The 19,258-nt window shown below is 54.3% G+C and overlaps 1 protein-coding gene across 1 annotated transcript in view; it reads right to left on the reverse strand.

Moving 5' to 3' along the window:
• Window positions 1-226: 226 nt before the first annotated feature.
• IGDCC3 (immunoglobulin superfamily DCC subclass member 3) overlaps window positions 227-19,258 on the reverse strand; it is a 40,941-nt gene continuing 21,909 nt past the window's right edge. Inside the window, exons 3-14 of the mRNA XM_065871736.1 lie at window positions 7,492-7,636; window positions 6,998-7,128; window positions 6,414-6,551; window positions 4,950-5,108; window positions 3,577-3,742; window positions 3,063-3,310; window positions 2,696-2,860; window positions 1,934-2,125; window positions 1,676-1,780; window positions 1,083-1,221; window positions 704-923; window positions 227-427 (exon numbers count right to left, since the gene is read on the reverse strand). Coding sequence (XP_065727808.1) covers window positions 227-427; window positions 704-923; window positions 1,083-1,221; window positions 1,676-1,780; window positions 1,934-2,125; window positions 2,696-2,860; window positions 3,063-3,310; window positions 3,577-3,742; window positions 4,950-5,108; window positions 6,414-6,551; window positions 6,998-7,128; window positions 7,492-7,636 — 2,009 coding nt within the window. The remainder of the gene's footprint in view (window positions 428-703; window positions 924-1,082; window positions 1,222-1,675; window positions 1,781-1,933; window positions 2,126-2,695; window positions 2,861-3,062; window positions 3,311-3,576; window positions 3,743-4,949; window positions 5,109-6,413; window positions 6,552-6,997; window positions 7,129-7,491; window positions 7,637-19,258) is intronic.

The following is a 19,258-nucleotide window of genomic DNA, read 5'->3' on the forward strand; positions in this document are numbered from 1 at the left end:
AGGCAGAGGTTGGGGGGGCCTTGGCCCAAAGGAGGGGCTCCTGCAGGAACCCCTCCGGGTCCTTGCAGGGTGTCCCTTATCAAGGCTACTGTAAGTCTTGACAATCAGAGGAGCAGTCAGGACAGAAATGCTGGGAAGCCCCCATCCGAATCCCACATGACAGGAGAAACCTTGCCTTTGACCTGAGAATGGGGGGTTGCTCCCTCCAGAGCCTCCCGGACACTGGCTACTGTCCCGAGCGAGCTGGCAGGGTGGCTGGTCCTTCACTCAGGAGGCCGGGGCCCGTGTCCTGGGGTGGCAGGGCAGCGAGGGGGCCTACACAGGGGGCCTTGGCCTCCGACGTCATCTCCTCCAGGAGCCCGAACCCCTGAAGCGGCAGCATGGAGAACTGGGTCTCCTCACACAGGGCAGGGGCCTCAGGGTCCTGCTGGGGAAAGGGCCAGTCACACAGGCGTCAACAGGAGGGCCACAGGCTCGTGAGCCCCCAGCCAGGGGGTCAGGCTCTGGAGCCAATCCCACTCGGGGGTTCAGTCTCCAGGCTTCCCTGCCTGACCCGGGGGTACAGAGAGAAGCACCAGCCGCCAGTCTTGTGCCTGGAGAAGCCCTGCAGCTTGATGGAGGCCGGTGACCAAGGCTTGTGACCAAGGTGAGGAGGGTGGAGCCTGAAGGAGGGGGTTGGCTCGGGGGAGGGCAGGGCACTCACCGTGGGTCTGGGGTTAGGTCTGGGGTCAGGCTGCCCCACGGCCCCCGCTCGGGGGAATAGCTGCTCCAGTTCCTTCAGGTCCACATGTTTCCCATCTCGGCCCAGCTGGCCCCGCTCTCCCCGTCCCGCCCCATTCAGTGCCAGGATGCCAGGGTCCCTCTGGCTCCGGGGGCCCTGAGGAGGGGAGAGCTGGTTTTCTACATCCTTACACAAGAGGACCCTAGGGGGTGAGCCAAGAGTTAGGGGGAGGGATGTGGGAGGAGCAAGAACAAAAGAATGGAGACAATGGGCCCCAAACCCTGCCTCCCCTGCGGTTTTCCGGCTCCAGGCCTGCCCACCCCATGCTGGCCCAGCCCCCTCTCCCTGGCCCAGGACCCACCTGCCCCTTTGGCCGAATAAGAGGAAGAGGACACAGAAGATGATGCAGGTGACCCCGATGTGGATGCCAATGACGATGCCTGTGGTAGACGTCTGGTTGGTGGCCTCCTCCTTCCGGCAGTCACATGGTGGGCTCAGGGCTGGGGGTGGAAGCAGCGGCAGGTTGGGGGCTGTGGCTCCCAGACACCCTGCCCTTGAGGGTTACTTCTCCCTCGGCTGTTCGACATATGATTTGCCCTTGTTAATGGGACCCCAGCCCAACCTTTAGGTTTTTTTTTTTACCAGTTACTGAGCACTAACTTTGTGCCAAATACTAGGAATAACACTTTACATGGACCATTTCACCCTCCATACAGTTCTATAAAGCGGGTATTACTATCCCTGTTTTACAAAGGAGAAAACCGGGGCTCAGAGAGGTTAAGTAACTTGCCCAAGGTCACACAGCCAAACATCAAACTCAGGTCTAAGCCTATGTTTTCCAGGGCTGCATGTACTGTTCTACCCTCCTGCTTTCCCTGGATGCCTGCTCCCCTCCTCCCTCAGCCTCTCTTCCTGAGGGCCAGTCTTTAGCCAGACCCCATCCCCAGCCCTCACCTGTCCTCTCAGATGCTCCCCTCAAAGACACGAAGCGGACTGTGGCATTGCCATCCCCATGCTGGTTGTAAGCGAGCAGCTTCACCTCATACACTGCAGTGGGGTCTGGGGGGAAAGCCAGGATGCTGAGGGACCTCCCCCGGCCCCACCAGGCGGCTGTCCCCAGGGTGAACTGGAGAAGACCTCTGTGAACCACCTCCTGGCACCAGGCACCACACCCCCGCCCAGCTCCCCAAGCCCCAGCCGTGTCCGCCTCACCGAGCTGGCTGAGGTTGTAAGAGGAGACAGTTCCAGGCAGCAGGATGGGGCCGGTGAAGGAGGCCTTGCTTGCTGGGCGGTAAAACAGCTTGAAGCCGCCCTCGTGCTGGGCCAGCCGGGGCCAGGGCTCCCACAGCAGCTGCAGGGTGGAGCTGCCCAGGACTCGCACTGACAGTGGGGGTGGGGCGGGGGCTGTGGGTGGAAAAGGAGGCCGAGATGTGAGGACTTGGTGGTTGAAGCTCTACCCTTCCACCTGCTACCAATGACCCAGACACCGCCCCCCCACCCAGAGCCTGACCGCTCTCTGACCTCTAACCCAGGGCCTCTGCTTGCTCAAATAGCACCTTTACGTGAATTAGAAAACAACACCCCTGGGACTTCCCTGGTGGTCCAGTGGCTAAGAATCCGCCTGCCAATGCAGGGGACACGGGTTCGATCCCTGGTCCGGGAAGATCCCACATGCTGCAGAGCAACTAAGCCCATGTACCACAACTACTGAGACTGCATGCCACAACTACTGAAGCCCGTGCACAGCAATGAAGACACAGTGCAACCAAAAAGAAAAAATAAGAAATAAAGTGTTGTCAGGTTTTTTAAAAAAAGAGAAAAGAAAAGGACACCCCTTCCTCCAAGTAGACCCGGCCCCGACTCAGCCTCAGGGCGAAGCACTCTGTGCAGTGCACAACCTGAACAACGGTGCGCAGGGGTTCTGCCCTAATACCCTGAGTGTCTGTGGTTTTGTGCTCCACACCCAGACCTCACCTTCACCTAGAGTGCTGGCCAGGGTGGGGGCAGAGGCTGAGCTGGCCCCCCGGGGCGTGTAAGCTTTGATGTAGAAGCTGTAGGCAGTGGAGGGCTCCAGGTCGCTCACCAGGTGCTGAAAGGTGCTCTTGCTGACTGCTTCCTGATACTCCAGCTCTGGTGGGTCTGGGGGGGCCAAGGGTAGGGCAGGGGATTAAAGGGGCATGAGGGAATCCTACCCACACGGGTGAAATGAGGGCAGCCAGGGTGCAGCCGGGAGAAAGAGGGAAGGTGTTGGGTCAGCACGTGTGGGATCGAGGGGGATGAGAAACAGTGAGTAAGAGGAAGGGGATGCACAGGCAGCCTTGCCCTCCCGGGCCCCACCCACCAGCAGCCTTCCTGATATGCAGGACATAGCCAATGATCTCCTTGGTGTTGACCAGGGGCTCGGTCCAGGACACGCGGACCTCAGTGGACGACACAGAGACCGCCTGCACGTTGACGGGGGGCCCGGGCAGGCCCTCGGCCCACAGCACAGTCAGCCTGGCGCTGGCCTGAGAGGAGCCAGCGCTGTTCTCGGCCATACACTGGTAGATGGCCTCATCTTCAGGGCCGATTCCAGAAATGGTCAGGGTGCTGCAGGGGGAGGGAGAGCCTCAGATCCCCTGCTCCTTCTGGAGTATCCCTTGGAGGTTGGCCAAATCTCCCCATTTGAAAGATGGAGAAACTGAGCCCCTCCAGAAGACAACAGGCTTGTCTGAGATCTCTCAGCAAGTCAGGGGCAGACCTGGGACGACTCAAACCCAAGTCTCCAGACCCCCAGTTTAGTGTTCTTCCCTGGTAGGAGGTGCACAGCCTCCTACCGTCTGGGCCTCACTCCGGCACACCCACCACACACGTGCCTGTTGTTATTCTTGAGCCTGACGTGGCCTCCTGGCCCCAGCACCTGTCCATTCTTCAACCACGTCACATGAGGGGGCGGCTCACCCTGGGCTTGGCAGGTGAACATGGCTGTGGTCCCAGCTGGCCTGGAGATGGACTGGGGGTGCTGGACAAACTCTGCTGGGGCTGGGGTTGGGGCAGGGGCGGGCACAAAGAAGCATAAGGGTCACGAGGGGTCAGGTGTACAGGGAGGGGACAGCTGTGAGTGAAGGACTGAGGAAGGGGAAGAGGGTAGGGCCAGAGGTCTGCAGGGAACAAGTGGGTAGGGGACATACACACCCACCCCGCCCCGGGGAGAATCCTCCAGGTGGGGCCCACCCTCCACCCCCAGCCTAGCCTCTGGGAGATGGTGGCAGCCCTCACGTCCCTCCACCCCAGAGAGGCAGACCCAAGAGAGGACTCCATTTTAATGACTATTTAAAAGACTGACATTTGTATCCGAAAGCAATCAAGCTGAGCTCCCTGTTCAGGAAATTGCTAAATAAATAAATGTGCTAATAGGTTTGGCTGCACCTCTAAGGCCGAAGGCCGGTAATGACGGGGAGATGGATGAGCCCTCAGTACCAGCCCCCCTCACCCCTACATTCAATTCCACCCTCCTCCAATCCCAAGCCTCAAACTTCCATTAACACCAGAGAAATGAAATGCTCCATCATTTTCATTTGGACGGATTAACAGCACATGGAATGCTAAACAAATGGGCATTTAAGTTCCTAACTCCCCTCTCTCCCACCTCTCTGGGAGGGAACCACCACAGAAAACCCCTGAGAATGGGACTCCAAGCCGGTTCACGGAGACAGTTTAGCCCCAGGGCAGGAGGATGGACAGAATGAGCTGATCAGCTGCAGAGGCCCCACATACCATGGGAGTGGAGGCCAGCTCTCTGTGTGTGTGTGTCTGTGTGTGTGTGTGTGTGTGTGTGTGTGTCAGGAGCTGGGGTGTGAGAGTGTGAAATGATAAACACACAGAGTGTGCAGGCAGGTGTGAGCGTGGAAGTGCCACACGTGTGAATGAGAACAGCACGTGGAGGGAGGGACACATGGGGGTGACACAGGTGGGGGAGACCAGCCGAGATGACAAAGTGGAAATGACTGGGGGGGTGGCGATGGCACCTGGAGGGGCGGATGACCAAGAATGTCCTCGCATTCCCAACATACACATTCCTGGGGGAGGGGGAGAGACAGAGAGCTGCTGCCTTTGGCCTGGGCTGGGGCCCTGGAGAGGGGGCAGGGGCAAGGTTAGGGCAAGGATAGGAAAGTGGGTGAGTACACAGCACTGGGCTTGGGCCAGGGATGTCGATGAGGCAGGGAATGTGGGGTGGGGAGGTCTGTACCTTGCACCACCAGCCGGCCCTGTGCCGTCCTCCTCACCCGGGTGCCGGGCCTGTTGGCTGCACAGACGTAGACGCCCGAGTGCTGGACGGTCACGTCTGAGATGATGAGGTTCCCCGTGCCCAGCACCTGGATGCCCTCCACCCCAATGGGGCGACCATCTGAAGGGGAAGGGGAGGGTCAGGGAGGTAGGTGTGCAGGAATGTCCAGACTTGGAATCGGCCACCGGCAAGCTACCAGGGAGCCCCTGTCTTTGACTCTTCCCTCTGAGCAACATGGCATTGTGGAGGCGGCCAGAGCAGCACAGAAAACTCTCACCCAGCAGGAGAGAACTGGCTCCTGATCCTAACACTGTCGCTGCCTCACTGGTGACCTTCAAGTCCCCTCCCCTCAGTTTCTCAAACAGGAAAGTAAGGGGTTTGGGTTACATGGACATTTCCCAGCTTGATTTTGTCTCTCCTGAAAATAGTTCCTTGGTCAGATATCCATTCCTGTCCTTGACTGTCACAATGCGCGTTAATATAAAGGCTCTGAGAAGTCCTGTAGCAAAGGGATCTGGTTTACTCTGTTCCCAAACTTGTTAGACCACCAAGCCATTCTTTCCCCTTGCAGATTTCACTTTGGGAAATGTTGCACCAGATGGTCCTTGCAGGGCCTATGGGCTCCTCCTAATGGTGAGGCCACTCTTTCCAGCCTCTCCCAGTCCCCGGGCCCTCCCCCCACCCAGGATCAGATTAGCACAGTCAGAATGCGAGGAGACAGCTCCCCATTCAGTCCCTGAAGTGGTGAAATCTACTCCATTATCCTGCCTGCTGCCCCCTCCTTCCCGGATCACTCAGCTGCTACAATGTGGCACAGTCTCCTTGTGAATGCGACCCCACCCCATCCCCTCCAGACTCTCCTTCCCCCAGTGACCTTTCCACTCAGACAATGTGGGCCCATCTGCACCCTTTCATTTCTCTCCTTCAGCTGCCTAGGGATTTAGGCTGGGGATTTAGGGGGCCAGGTTAGAGACTGGGGGGTCCAGAGAGAGGATGTGACAACTGGCTGAGATTTTGAGGGGTTTGGGATTGCATCACTGGGGAGGATGGCCAGGGTGTAGATGGCAGAAATGAGCCCGACCGGAAAGAGACTAGAGGTGCTGAGAGCTGCAGAGGGGTTCTGGAGGGCCCGACGGAGATGCCCAGAGTGAGGGGAGCATGGGGGAGGGGAGCTGGCGCAGGACTGCCAGGACTGGACGAGGTAACCTGGGGAGCTAAGCCATCTGCACAGAGGGAGGGAGAATGCAGTGGGCAGGCGGACCTCCCTGGTCCTGCCAAGGAGAGGGGAACCCACCCCCTCCCCAGGCCTTGAAGAGAACGGACCCCCACGGAGAACAAACAGGATTCCAAGTTCCCCCTGGAGCTGGGTGAAGAGACTGGCCCTCCCAGGGGTGGGAGAGGCAGGGGCTGCAGGATGGGGCTCACCCAGGCGGCTCCAGGACACAATGGGGCGCGGGTTGCCCGTGGCGACACACTCGAGCACGGCGGTCTGGTGCACAGTCAGGGTGAGGTTCTCAGGCCCCACGAGGATCGTAGGCTCCTTGTAGGCCCCAGAGCCCGAGCCTGGGAGGAAGATGCCATATTTCTTCACTTTAGCTGGGACCCTTCCCACCTCCTCACCACACCCACCCACCCCCGATACACGGCCTAGGACGTGGGGGGTGGGAGACAAGCTCCAGCCCAGAAGCTGGGTCCCATGCGTAGAGAGGAGAAGCCAGCGGCCCCAGGACGTTGCTCACACTCATCTCTGCGGTCAGGCCCCACAGGGCCTCCAGCGGTGGGAGAGCCACCCTCACCCAACCACCCATAAGCAGAGAGTGGGCTTCCTCAAGGAGAACTGAGCCAGGGAGGGGCCTCGAACGCCTCCTGAACCCTCACCCTGAAGAGCACAGAACTTTGTGCTCACAAGGTGCTCTGTATGCACTTGGCTGTCCAGGCTCTGGGGCTCAGTTGAAGAGGGACTGATTGGAGGGTGGGAAGAAGAACGAGACAGGGCCAAGGACCCTCACCTGACACGGTGAGGCTGGCCCCATGGCTGACCCGGACACTGGCGACATTTGAGGCCACACAGTGGAAGATGCCGCTGTCCTCAGCCTGAAGGCCTGTGATCTGCAGGACCCCCTTGGGCAGCAGTGTGTACCTGTGGCGGGAGGGCACGGTCAACCATAAGCAAGCACAAGCACCACTGGCCACAGGGTCACTCAGCATCACGGACACAGCCCAGGACCCAGCCACTACCCCAATGTCGCTTTTGTCATCACAGACACACTACGGGACTCTCACAGGTGGATGCACCTACGATTCCAGCCTTGACCACAATCACACACAGATCTTCGCGTGCATTCAAGTGTTGAATCTGGGCCCACAAACCACACAGATACTCAGTCTCAACAAAGTTGCAGAAACACCACCCTGGAGGCCACAGGCAGGCCTCCTTCAAGGCCCAGACACTGGACTGGCCTGCCTCTTGGTCATCCCTCCACCTTCCCCACCCGGGGCTCACCTCTCATTGTCTGTATCAATGGGGACTCTGTTCTTCTCCCAGGTGATCAGGGGTTTGGGAAGCCCATGGATTTGGCACTGGAAGCGGGCCACACCGCCCTCCTCACCCACGGTGGCCTGAGGGTGCACATGGAAGTCGGACATGGCTGGAGAAAGAAAAGGAAATGTGTATGGGGAAGGCGCACTGCTGAGGTGCAGAGGGGATGGGAGAGGGCATGGGGGGGCCTCGGGCCTGTGTCCTGGAGCCCTGGAGCTCACCCGGCTCAGGGCGCAGGGTGTCTTCCCCCAAGCTGAGCTGGCAGGTGCAGGGCAACAGCTTGCTTGGGGCACCTCGGCACTTACCCTGCCCCCTACCTGTGGGAAACATCTCCCCCTAAGGGATGGTATAGGCTGGGCTGGGACACTTTGAGAAAGGTCTGGACAAATTCTTGGATAAACCTCTAACACGGAAATCTTGGGCTGCAGACCCACGAAGGCTAGTCAGAGAAAACCCTTGCTCCCAAGGCCTGCTCCCCACTTTTACAGCTTTCGGATTTATTTTTATAAACTCCCTGTAAGGTATGCAAGTGCTAAGTATTATGCTGTACATTTTACAGAATAGGAAGCAGAGAGGGGAAGCGATTAGTCCAGTGTCACCCAGCAGGGACACTGGTCGTTAGAGCCTGGTTACCAGCACCCAGTGGCTTTCTTTGCCCTTCATCATCACCCCCTTATCCCCAGTTCTTCTACAGCTTCTCAATGTACCCCAAGAAGGTGGTGTACCATCCAAGGTGACAAGCCTCTTAGAAGACAGTCAGACCTACCAATCTACATTTCAACGTGTCGTAAATATTCAGGGGCTGCCTTCCCACCTTTTGGGGATCTGAACTGCTTGGGCTCTGATCATGGGAGGGGCCGTGGTGCACACCCCCCACCCCCTTTCAGGCCGGTGAAGTGTTCCTGCCCACCCTCACTCCCATCCATCCTTACTCCCCAACCTGTAAAGCCCAGGGAAGGGGCCCCTCCCACATGGGTTCCCAGCTTCAGCACCAGGGCTGTGATTTCATTAAAATCCACTTTGCTTCAAGTGCGGGAAGGAGGCTCACCATCTGTCCAGGCAGGCAGCCCCTCCCCTCCAACACTCCATCAACTGGGACAGTTGTCCCCTCCCAGAAGAAGCCCTCCCTCTCCCCACAGCAGCAGGGACGCTGGAGCTTGTCCTGGTCCCTGCTCCTGACTCCCTGGTGCGGGTGGGCACACCCCGTCTCAGGCCCCCTCAATCCACCGGTCTGTTCAGGACTCCAGGGCAGCTCAGACAGGCCGAGCCTTTGTGCCCTTCCTGCCAGAGTCTCTGGGGGCTGACTCTTTTGTGTCACATTCTCCATCTCATTTGCATGTGGTTCATTAAATATAAACATGCATAAAAATCCCCAGCCCAGCCTCCTCCTCTTTCAGGGCCTCCGGGGAGTATGGCTGATGGGTGTGAGCGCGTCCTTGCACGTGTGTGCAGAGCTGTGCTCGCGGAGAGGACATGGTTGCCTCTGTGTATGTGGTGTGAGTGTCCAAGCTGGATGTGAATGGTGGGGGGTGGTTGTATCCCTCAGCTCCTGTGGCTGGTGTGTGATTCTGGTTCTGTGTAGGTAATCAATCACACATGTCCCTGTGTAGGTATAGTCCTTACAAAGGGCACCTTGGGGCCCTAGGGGCGGGAGATGGGGGCAAGTGCCCCAGCTGGTGTCCCCATCAGGCTCAGTGAGATGATCCCCAGGGAGCACTGTGAGGTCAGCCTGCCCAGGCTCAGGCCAAAGGCTGTGTTTGGCCAAGGGCCTGCAGGTCAGCCCAGAGGTTTGGGGCAGGGGGCTGAGGCACTGGTAGGGCCCCTCTACTGCTTCCAGGCCTCAACCTCTAGGAGCGCGGGGCTGGAGGCAGGCCTAGCGAGTGGAGAGGGCACCCCGGCTCCTGGGTCAGCTGTCTATGCCCCACCCACCCAGCCCTGCCCTTCAGGAGCTGGGGAGCTGCCTGCCCCCTCCTCACTCCAGCTGGAGAGGAGCCTGCAGCCCCCCAGGGACTTGGGGCGGGAACTAATGGCTCTGCTGACTACAGATGCCTCCTCATTAAGGAACCCGAATCCTTTTGTGTTTCTAGCCCCCATTCTGGGCTCCCTGGAGGCACCTAGAGCTAGGAGCTGGCCTGAGGAGAGATGCAAGGGAAAGGGCTGCTTCTCATCAGGGCGCACTGGATGGAGAAAGTTTGGCCTCTAGCTTCTTTCTCCCCCTAAAACTAAACAATGAAAAAGCATGGGTTGAATGTGATGCTGCAGAGGAATGCCCGAGCAGGAAGGGGTGGTAGTTAAGGAGCCAGTCTGATCATCTTCACACTGTACAACAGAGTCCGAGGGGTCCCCAGGGGCCCCTGGGATGCAGCTGGGGCCCCTCCCCACCCAGGGCTTCACATCTCCCCTCCATCAGAGCAGCACCTTGCTAGACCTCTCTATCAGCTTTACTTAACTGCAGTTCTGCCAAACATTTCATTTGAAGGGTAGCTTTGCTTTTAAAAGTGCTTGAAAACCACGCATGTAAAGCCAACACATTCATTTTATGAAAGGGAAACTGAGACCCAGGCCCAGTTGGTGGCTCTACTGGCCCCAAATCAGAGAAGTTCCATGCCCCAAGCCCTCTGCTGGGGTGTCCCCAGCAAATTTTTCACTCTCCAAGGACAGGTGACCCCAGGGCAGACTGCAGGCTGGGCCAGCCTCTTCTCACTGGCTGTGAGTTGGCACTGTGTTACAAGTTGCAGGGACGACAGTGAGCCCCCGAGAAGGTTTTTCTGTCCCATCCCTCGCAGCCCAGCTGGTTAGGCAGTGTGGTCCGGGGGAGGGGGTGCAATAGGAGGGTGTGGTCCTCTTTATCTGAGGCTCCTTCTTCCCTCCCCTTCTTCTCACCCCTACTCAACCCTTGGGTCAACCCTGTATATCCCTTCGGTGTCCTGGGGGATTGCAGTGAGACCGTGGGCAGGCAGTGTCAGGGTATAAAAGGGAAGAACAAACCTGACTCCATGTTGGATCTGTTTCTTTTTCTTTAAGCTTTGTATTCTATTGCTTTTGCTACAAGTTAGTTGCTAAAGGGATGTTGCCTAGAGCTTAAAGTATACATGATGGCCCATCTCTGAGAACCCTGCCTCCCATAATAGGAGCGCTGGTCCTTTCCTCCACAGATGAAGGGGTGAACAGGTACTCTGCAGGGCCTCCCACGTCAGACTCCTGCCGCCTTCCTGTACAGGCCTTTGTCCACACTCAGCTGAGCTCACTCCGAGTTCGTCCACTCACTCCGAGTTCGCTGCTGACTTCTTTAGGAAGTCAGGGGAGAAAATTTCTCAGGGCCACTTAGATCTCCTATCTCTCAGAGGGGAAACACGTTTGGTTTACGTGTCTGTTTTGCACTGGCTTGTACGAGCAGGCCATGGAGCCAGCTGTCCCTCATCGTGTCTCTCTGGGAGAGGGTCCCTGGGCAACCATGAGGATGTGGGGCTGAGGACTGGACCTTAGAAAACGCTGACCTCTGAGAAAGTCATTCTGGAGGCCACTGTGTGGTTGACAGTGGTGGGCACAGTGGCTGGAGGCACTATCTGTTAATAGTTTTTTATTATTATTATTTAAAATTTTTATTTTATTTATTTATTTTTGGCTGCGTTGGGTCTTCATTGCTGCACGCGGGCTTTCTCTAGTTGCGGCGAGCGGGGGCTACTCTTTGTTGCAGTGCGCGGGCTTCTCGTTGCGGTGGCTTCTCTTGCTGCAGAGCACGGGCTCTAGGCGCGCGGGGTTTAGTAGTTGTGACACGTGGGCTCAGTAGTTGTGGCTAACGGGCTCTAGAGCGCAGGCTCAGTAGTTGTGGTGCACGGGCTTAGTTGATCCGCAGCATGTGGGATCTTCCCAGACCAGGGTTCGAACCTGTGTCCCCTGCATTGGCAGGCGGGTTCTTAGCCACTGTGGAGGCACTATTTGTGGCCAGTGTGGGTAGCACTGTGTATGGGGCTGGTGGACATGAAGGTGGTGCTGTGGCTTGCGGCTAACGATGCTTTACCTTCCTGCTCACACCTGTTGGTCGGGTAGGAGCCGTTTCGGGTTCCTCACTTCAAGCTGGGTTATGGGAGGGGGTCGTGTTGGGAGGCCCCTCCTGTGTGAGGACCAGAGAGAGTGACAGGGAGGACAGAGGCCTGCTTGGGGGTCATTATGGAGAAAGGAAGAAGAAAGCACCTTTGTCCTCAAACAGTCTGAGGAGGAATCTCAGCCACTCCCTGTCCCTGCCAGGGGTACAGCTAGGCCGTGGGGAAAGAGGGTTCACAGAGACAGCCCAGCAACCCACCGGGCTGGAAGGGAGCAGAAACCAGCAGGAAATGGCTCCTGGACACCCCTATAAATCACCCGAGGGGAAGGGAGTCTCCTGAGAGCCAGATCTAGAGCGGCTCAGGGAGGGGAGGGGAACTTTCCTCCTGGTCCACGACCTCTGGCGAGGTCAGGCCTGGATCTGATTAGACAGGCTCCAAGGGGACGCTGAGGGGGCAGGAAGGGTCGGGGCAGAGTGCTGGGAAGGAAGCCAGCAGCATACCCCAAGCCCAGCCTCCAACCCTTTGGCTACAGCCAGACTCCTATCTGGTGTGTGATGACAAAGAGATCAGTGGGCTTGCTGGGTGGGATGGAGAGTTCAAAACACAGCCTTTGCAGAAGCCAGCGGCACTGGAGGTCTGAGGCACCGACTGCCCCCACTCATACCGCCATTCAAGAGGAATAACCACGACCTGCAGACTCTTCCAAAGGCCATCCAAAGTCCCCTTCCTTGTATCCATCCCTGCCAAGGACCAGGGACACCCCGAACGCCCGGTTCCTCCTCACGCAGCTCAGATGATTGTAATGTTTTTCCTTATACCAGAGGCACAGCTGAATCCCATATGCTTCCACCCAATGCCCTAACTTCCCCCTTGAGAATCTCATTTTTTAATAAAGTTAAGTAGCCAGCTATTAAGCACTTGAAATGTGACCAGTCCAGATTGAGTTGGGCTGTAAGTGTAAAATACACACTGGATTTCGAAGATTTAGTACAACATAAAAAGACACTAAGCATTGGGGAAATGCAAATCAAAACCATAATGAGAGGCCACCTCACACCCATTGGGATGGCTACTACCAGAGCAGTAACAAAAAACAACAGAAAATAGCAAGTGTTGACAAGCATGTGGAGAAATTGGAACCCTTGTGCACTGTTGGTGGGAATGTAAATTGGTGCAGCCACTATGGAGAACAGTATGGAGGTTCCTCAAAAACTTAAAAATAAAACAACCATACAGTCCAGCAATTCCACTTCTGGGTATATACCCACAAGAATTAAGGGTCGCGAAGAGATATTTGTACAGCCACATTCATAGCAGCCTTATTCACAATAGCTAAAAGGTGAAAGCAGTCCAAGTGTCCATCAACTGCTGAATGGATAAATAAAATGTGTTTACACATACAATGGAATATTACTCAGCCTTAAAAAAGGAAGGAAATTCTGACACATGCTACAATGTGGATGAACTTTATGGACATTATGCTAAGTGAAATAAGCCAGTCACAGAAAGACAAATACTGTATGATTCCACTTATATGAGGTACCTAGAGTAGGCAGATTCATAGAGACAGAAAATAGAATGGTGGTTGCCACAGGCTGGTGGGGAGAGAGGAATAGGGAGTTACCGTTTAACGGGAATAGAGTTTCACTTTTGGGAGATGAAAAGAATTCTGGACGTGGACGGTGGTGACGGTTTTGCACAATAATATGAAGGTACTTAATGCCACTGAACTGTACACTTAAAAGGGGTTAAGACAAAGAAAGAATGGTTAAGACAGTAAACTTTATGTTATGTGTATTTTACCACAATTAAAAAGTTGGAGGGACTTCCCGGGTGGTCCAGCGGTTAAGAATCCACCTTCCAATGCAGGGGACGCAGGTTCAATCCCTGGTCAGGGAACAAAGATCCCACATGCCGCGGGGCAACTGAGCCGGTGCGCTGCAACTACTGAGTCCATGCACCGCAACTAGAGAGCCTGCAGGCCGCAAACTACAGAGCCCACACGCCACAACTAGAGAGAAGTCTGCGCACCGCAAGGAAGAGCCTGTGAGCTGCAATGAAAGATCCTGGCGCCGCAACTAAGACCCGATGCAGCCAAAAATAAATGAATGAATGAATAAATATTTTTTAAAAGTTGGAAAAATAATGATTTTGATAATAGTTAATAATTTAAAATATTGCTAACAAGCTGAAATGATAATATTTTGGATTTTAAAGACAGTTCAAAAAATGTAAAAAGTATTAATAATTTTAAAATAATCATTATATGTTGGGATAATATTTTGTATATATTAAGTAAAATAAAGTTTATTATTAAAATTAACTTCACTTGTTTCTTTTTTTTTACTTTTTTTGTAAATGTGACTATTAGAAAACTTAAAGTTACCTACGCGGTTTGCGTTATACTCCCGTTGGACAGTCCTGCTCTAGAAGACACAACCAATTTTGTTCTTCACACAACAGATCTTCAAATACTTGAGGTCTGGGTTGTTCCCTGAGAAACATCTTCTGAGGGGAAACACCCTTAATTCCTTCAGCCACTTGTGATGTGAAATGACGTTCAGATGCCTTAAGCCTGAAGACCCTGGGGATGGTATGAACCCAAAGGGCCTTACACCAGCAGGGGACCTGGAGCAGATTTCAGCCATCATCTGTAGTGAGCATCCTTGTGTTGTCCAATATGACAGCCACTAGCTACATGTGGCCACTTAAATTAAAATTAAAAATTCAGTTCCTCTGGCTCCCTAGCTACCTTTCAAGTGTTCAATAGCCACAAGTGGCTATAGGCTACCTTATGGGACAGCACCAATAAAATACTTCCATCATCACAGAAAATCCTTTTGGACAGCACTGGTCCACACCCAAGGCAAGGCCTCAGACCCACAGCTGCTTTCTGTCTTGCTCCCTCTCTCTTGCTGCCCCGCCAGAAAGCCCCCTTTCTTCTCCATCTTCATCACTAGCCCAGCTTTGCCCCTACCAGATCCCTCCTCTCCTGGCCACATGGACTCAGAAACTGCTGACAAGGCCCGCATTTGATCACATCCTAAGGCTGTCACACTGCATGGCAGAGAAGGCCTCACACAGCACGATTTCTACTTCTGGTGGGGAAATACTCGCTGAGAGCATTTTGAGGGAGCAATGCAGTGAAGAGGTTAATGGTACAGGCTCTGGAATCAGACAGAACTGGATACAAGACTCACCTCCGCCACTCTTAGCTCTGTGACCTTGGGCAAGTTAGTCTCTCAGAACCTCTATTTTCTCACTTATAAAATTGGGATGACAACAGCTCATGTTGCTAGAGCTGCTGCACTGGTGGGAATCAATGAGATTTATTTGTAAAGTGCTTGGCACAGTCCTTGAAAAATAGCAAATACTTGCCAGTGATTGTTGAGGGAAAATAGTAGAATCTTGAGTTAAAAGGTGCTGAGAGGTTATGGAAGAGCACGGTAGGATTGGGGTTGGGTGGCCATCTACTCCAAGAGGGTAGCCGTATTCCCATGGAGAGGCAAAAGCTCAGAGAGCTAGTGGCAGAGCCCTCGGGAGAACTGAGTAAAGACAGAATTTGCAAGGCCTGAATGGTGAGAGGGTCAGTGCAGGGGGAAGGGAGCAGCCTGGTATAAACCAGAGCTTGGCTTCTATTTCACTTATGCCTGGGGGCTTCACAGAGGCCCCAGTAGGTGAGCTGTCACTTGGAAGAAGCCACTGGGTAATTGAGGCCTTGATTTCTCTAGTAAAATGTTTATGAAGCCCATAAACTCATGCCTTTATTGGCCAGGCTCATTCCGGGGGATGGATGTGGCTCTCCAAGGTGTAGTTAAAGCACCTGCTGAACTCAGGCACCCGATGGCTACTCTGGCCTCCACCCAGACCCACCAGGCAGAGTGACTCCTGGAGGGCGAGGAGGCCAGCCAAGTCCACATGCTCTTTAAACTCCGCAAAGCACTTGTAAATGTCCTCTCTAAATGCGCATGGGAAGGAGAGAGGTAATGGCAGAGAACCCTGAGTCCTGGGGAGGCTGGCAACTTGCCACGGTCCCGGTGGGATATTGGTTTTATCATCAGGGTTCTCTGGGCCAGGCCTAGCCTCTCCAACACTCTGTCCCAGTCTCTCCAATATCTGGGTCCCCACCGTGCCCATGACTTTGGCTCCGTTAGGGAAGATCCCCTACATCGATTGGCTGATGACATTTGGAGTTGAGCAAAGTATGAACTTAGAAGACCTGTATTTACTTCCCTGGCTCTCCAAAGGGAAGTCTGAGAGTTGAATTATGGTTCTGAATCCAAAGAGTAGGTGTTTTTTGCGGGGAGCAGGAGGGAGGCACTGTGTGGGGTTTGGGTGTTGGATGGGTGTGGGTGGACGGCGTCTGGAGCTTACAAACATCCCCAGAAGACTGCGATGGCTCAGAGGCCCTGTTCAGTTTTGCTAGGGGTGATTGATTCATCTGGGCGTTTGCCTGGTGACCCTGCTCTGAGAAGCCTCTGGAACCTTTTGTCTCCCTCTTCAAGCCCCTTACTCCCTGCCTTGGGCCTCTGAACCCCAGCCCCTCCCTCCCACCCTCCCACACCACCACCAGCTCACCACTCCCCGCCCAACCCCAATTCTAACACAAAAGGCAACTTTGTCTTTCAAGTCAGCAGCCATAAATCCACGTCTCTCCCCTCCCTCCTGGCAGCCACCTCTGACAAATGGGGTGGGGGGAGGTGGGGGACAGTGGGGGGTCAGACTCAGCTTGGGAAAGTCCTTGCATCCAGCTGTTGGCCCACTGTAGGCTGGTGAGCATCGAACCTTTATGGTCTGATCTTCGATTCCAACGGATGGTAAGACCCAAGGCCAAGGCACAGCTGCAGGAGGGGCAATATGGGCCTCTCTGCAGCCTCTGGGCTGGGCTTTTACAACCCAAGGAGAATAAAACCTCTCAAAGCCCTACTTTTAATTATTCAGCCCACAATTCAGAGGCTCCGGTTCTTCCTCTGATCAAGCCTTGTGCTCCCCTTCCCTCCCCTGCCTCCAGCCCACCGTGGAGGGAGTGAAGTGTGCCTGGGGGAGAGTGTGCTGTGGGACACAGGTGGTGTGCCTGCCCGATGCGGCATACTGGATGTGCCACTGGGTGGGTGTGCCCCGCTGCTTTCAGTGTGGACCCTACACATTCAGGGGAGGGGAAAGGGGGAGGAGTATCACCCACCCCATGTGACCACCCTACCTCCCCCACTGCTAGGTTTTCAAAAGCAGTCCCAACTTCAAATATTTCGCCCTAATTTTCATCCCACGTATCAGGCAATGAGTCAGAGGATGTGTCCTGGTTTGGGAAATACAGTCCTCTGTCCTATTGACACAGCACACCCACTGAATTAACTCTAAGCATTCATTCAACAGATACTTACTGACTGCTAATGTGTCTGAGAGAATGTTCTGGCACTCCTGAAGTAAATTCCCTTCATCCCACAGGCCCTGTCCTTAGGTTTTCCACCCAAGCTCCTAGAAATATCAAGACAGGTGAAAGCACCAGAGCCAGGGTCTTAGGTATATCATAGTAATGTGGTCCTGAAAAACAGAAACCTGCAGAAGCCATGATGGGCAAAGGTAAGATATTATATCAGTATAACTCTGAGAGGTAGGGATTACTAGCTTTTCTGAGGTGCAGAGAGGTTAAGTAACTTGCCCAAGGTCACACAGCCATTTAATGATGATCACACATTAACATTTAATGATGCTAAAGCAAGCATTTGAACTTAGAGTGGTCTAACTCTAAATCCAGTGCTCTTTCCCTGCATCACAGCTGTGAGACACACACACACACTCAAATGCTGCTCTAACATGACTAACCATACCTGCAAACACCGGCACAGAAAATCACAGAGGCGCACAACATCCCAGACCCTTAAAAGTACCATGCCTATGCACATTCAGAGACACCCGTGACACAGCAGGCTTCACTTTAACTGAACCCCCCCAGGGTTTGAGGTAGGTTTCATAGTGCGTGACTAATGCAGATAAGCACCATGATAAGATGGTGTTATTAGCCCACTAGTGGTCACTGAGCCCACACATGTTTCCTGAATTCTATTAACACAGGTAAATAAACAACCCAGATGCTAGTCTCCAGGTAGCTCTTCCATGAGCATTTCCAGATCAGCAAACCGGGAAACCAAGCTGCAAGGATGGGGCCTGCAGGGTTACTCCTGTCACCTGTTGGGCCCTTATAAAATAGAGTAGTTTATTTTCCTGGTTTTGCAGGGGGAGGACAAAGCATTGTGAGATGCTAGCAGCTTCCATGGGGTGAGTGGGGGTAGGGGGCGGGGAGACGGATAGGTGGATGTGCTAAAGGGAAGGGTAGCTGTGACTGACTCAGTCCTTTTAATAACTGGATCTTGATAAAGCCAAAGGCCCTCTCTGGGCCTCTGTTTCCTCCTCTGTAAAATGGGGGAGTTGAGTTGGACAAGTTATAAAGTCTCATCCGGTTGTAGCCTTTGAGACACATGTGCTTCCAGGCACCAGCCAAGGGTGCAGGGTCAGGGAGTCGACTTGGGAATCTCTCTCTGCCTTAGACTTGAAAATGTCCAGGCCCAGCAGAGCCCCTCTCCATAGACTGCATGTCTCCGCCCGTGTCAAGGTCACCAATCTTCCTTATGTAAACCTGCCCGGGCCCACAACATCCTTAACTTCCGTCATTCTGGTCAGGATACCGGATCTCCCTCACCTCCCGGAAGGGCGTCTGGTTAGGGGGCCCAGGCTGGAGCTATTAAGTAAATTGCTTTCACATGACCATGAGGACCACTCAACAAAAACAGATACTTCCCCCACATTTCCAGAGCCATATATTAGGATTTGTAGGGACTAATACAGCAGGCATTAGGTAATGGAGAGGTGACCTGGGATCAAGCCTGGCTCTGTCACAGACTCTCTATGTGACCTTTCAATTCCAACCTTGGATTTCTCATCTGTAAAATAGAGGAGTGGAGGAGGACAGACAAGAGAATCTCGAAGGTCCATACCATTAAGAGTCTAGGATAGGGCTTCCCTGGTGGCGCAGTGGTTGAGAATCTGCCTGCTAATGCAGGGGACACGGGTTCGAGCCCTGGTCTGGGAAGATCCCACATGCCGCGGAGCAACTAGGCCCGTGAGCCACAACTACTGAGCCTGCGCATTTGGAGCCTGTGCTCCGCAAAAAGAGGCCGCAATAGTGAGAAGCCGGCACACCACGATGAAGAGTGGCCCCGGCGTGCCGCAACTAGAGAAAACCCTTGCACAGAAACAAAGACCCAACACAGCCAAAAAAAAAAAAAAAAAAAAAAGAGTCTAGGATAACACTAGGTAAAATGGTCTCTCTCCACCCATGAAAGGACCCTCTCCTATTCTCAAACCTTGATCTGATGCTGTATTTACCTCTCATGGCTCTACAGGACCTCTGGCAGCTCAGCACTGAACCCCGATAGTTTAAGGCCTGCAGATCCTCCACCCCAACAGCACTCCAGAAGACTTATCAGTTTGGGGGAAGAGGGAGGCCTACATTCCATGGGAGGATCATGAACCTTCTTGGCTGGTTAGGGCTACCAACTCTTGGAAGTAGACTTATTTGGGAAACTCCACTGCTGCCTTCTAGTTGTCGGAGGTCTCCTAAAGCCCTAGGAATTGTCTGTAGAGGGTTTCAAAAGCCCTCCCTGAGATTTTTTGATGATGGCCCTTCT

This window comes from Phocoena phocoena, chromosome 2, assembly GCF_963924675.1.
Source record: "Phocoena phocoena chromosome 2, mPhoPho1.1, whole genome shotgun sequence".
NCBI classification, from domain to species: Eukaryota; Metazoa; Chordata; class Mammalia; order Artiodactyla; family Phocoenidae; genus Phocoena; species Phocoena phocoena.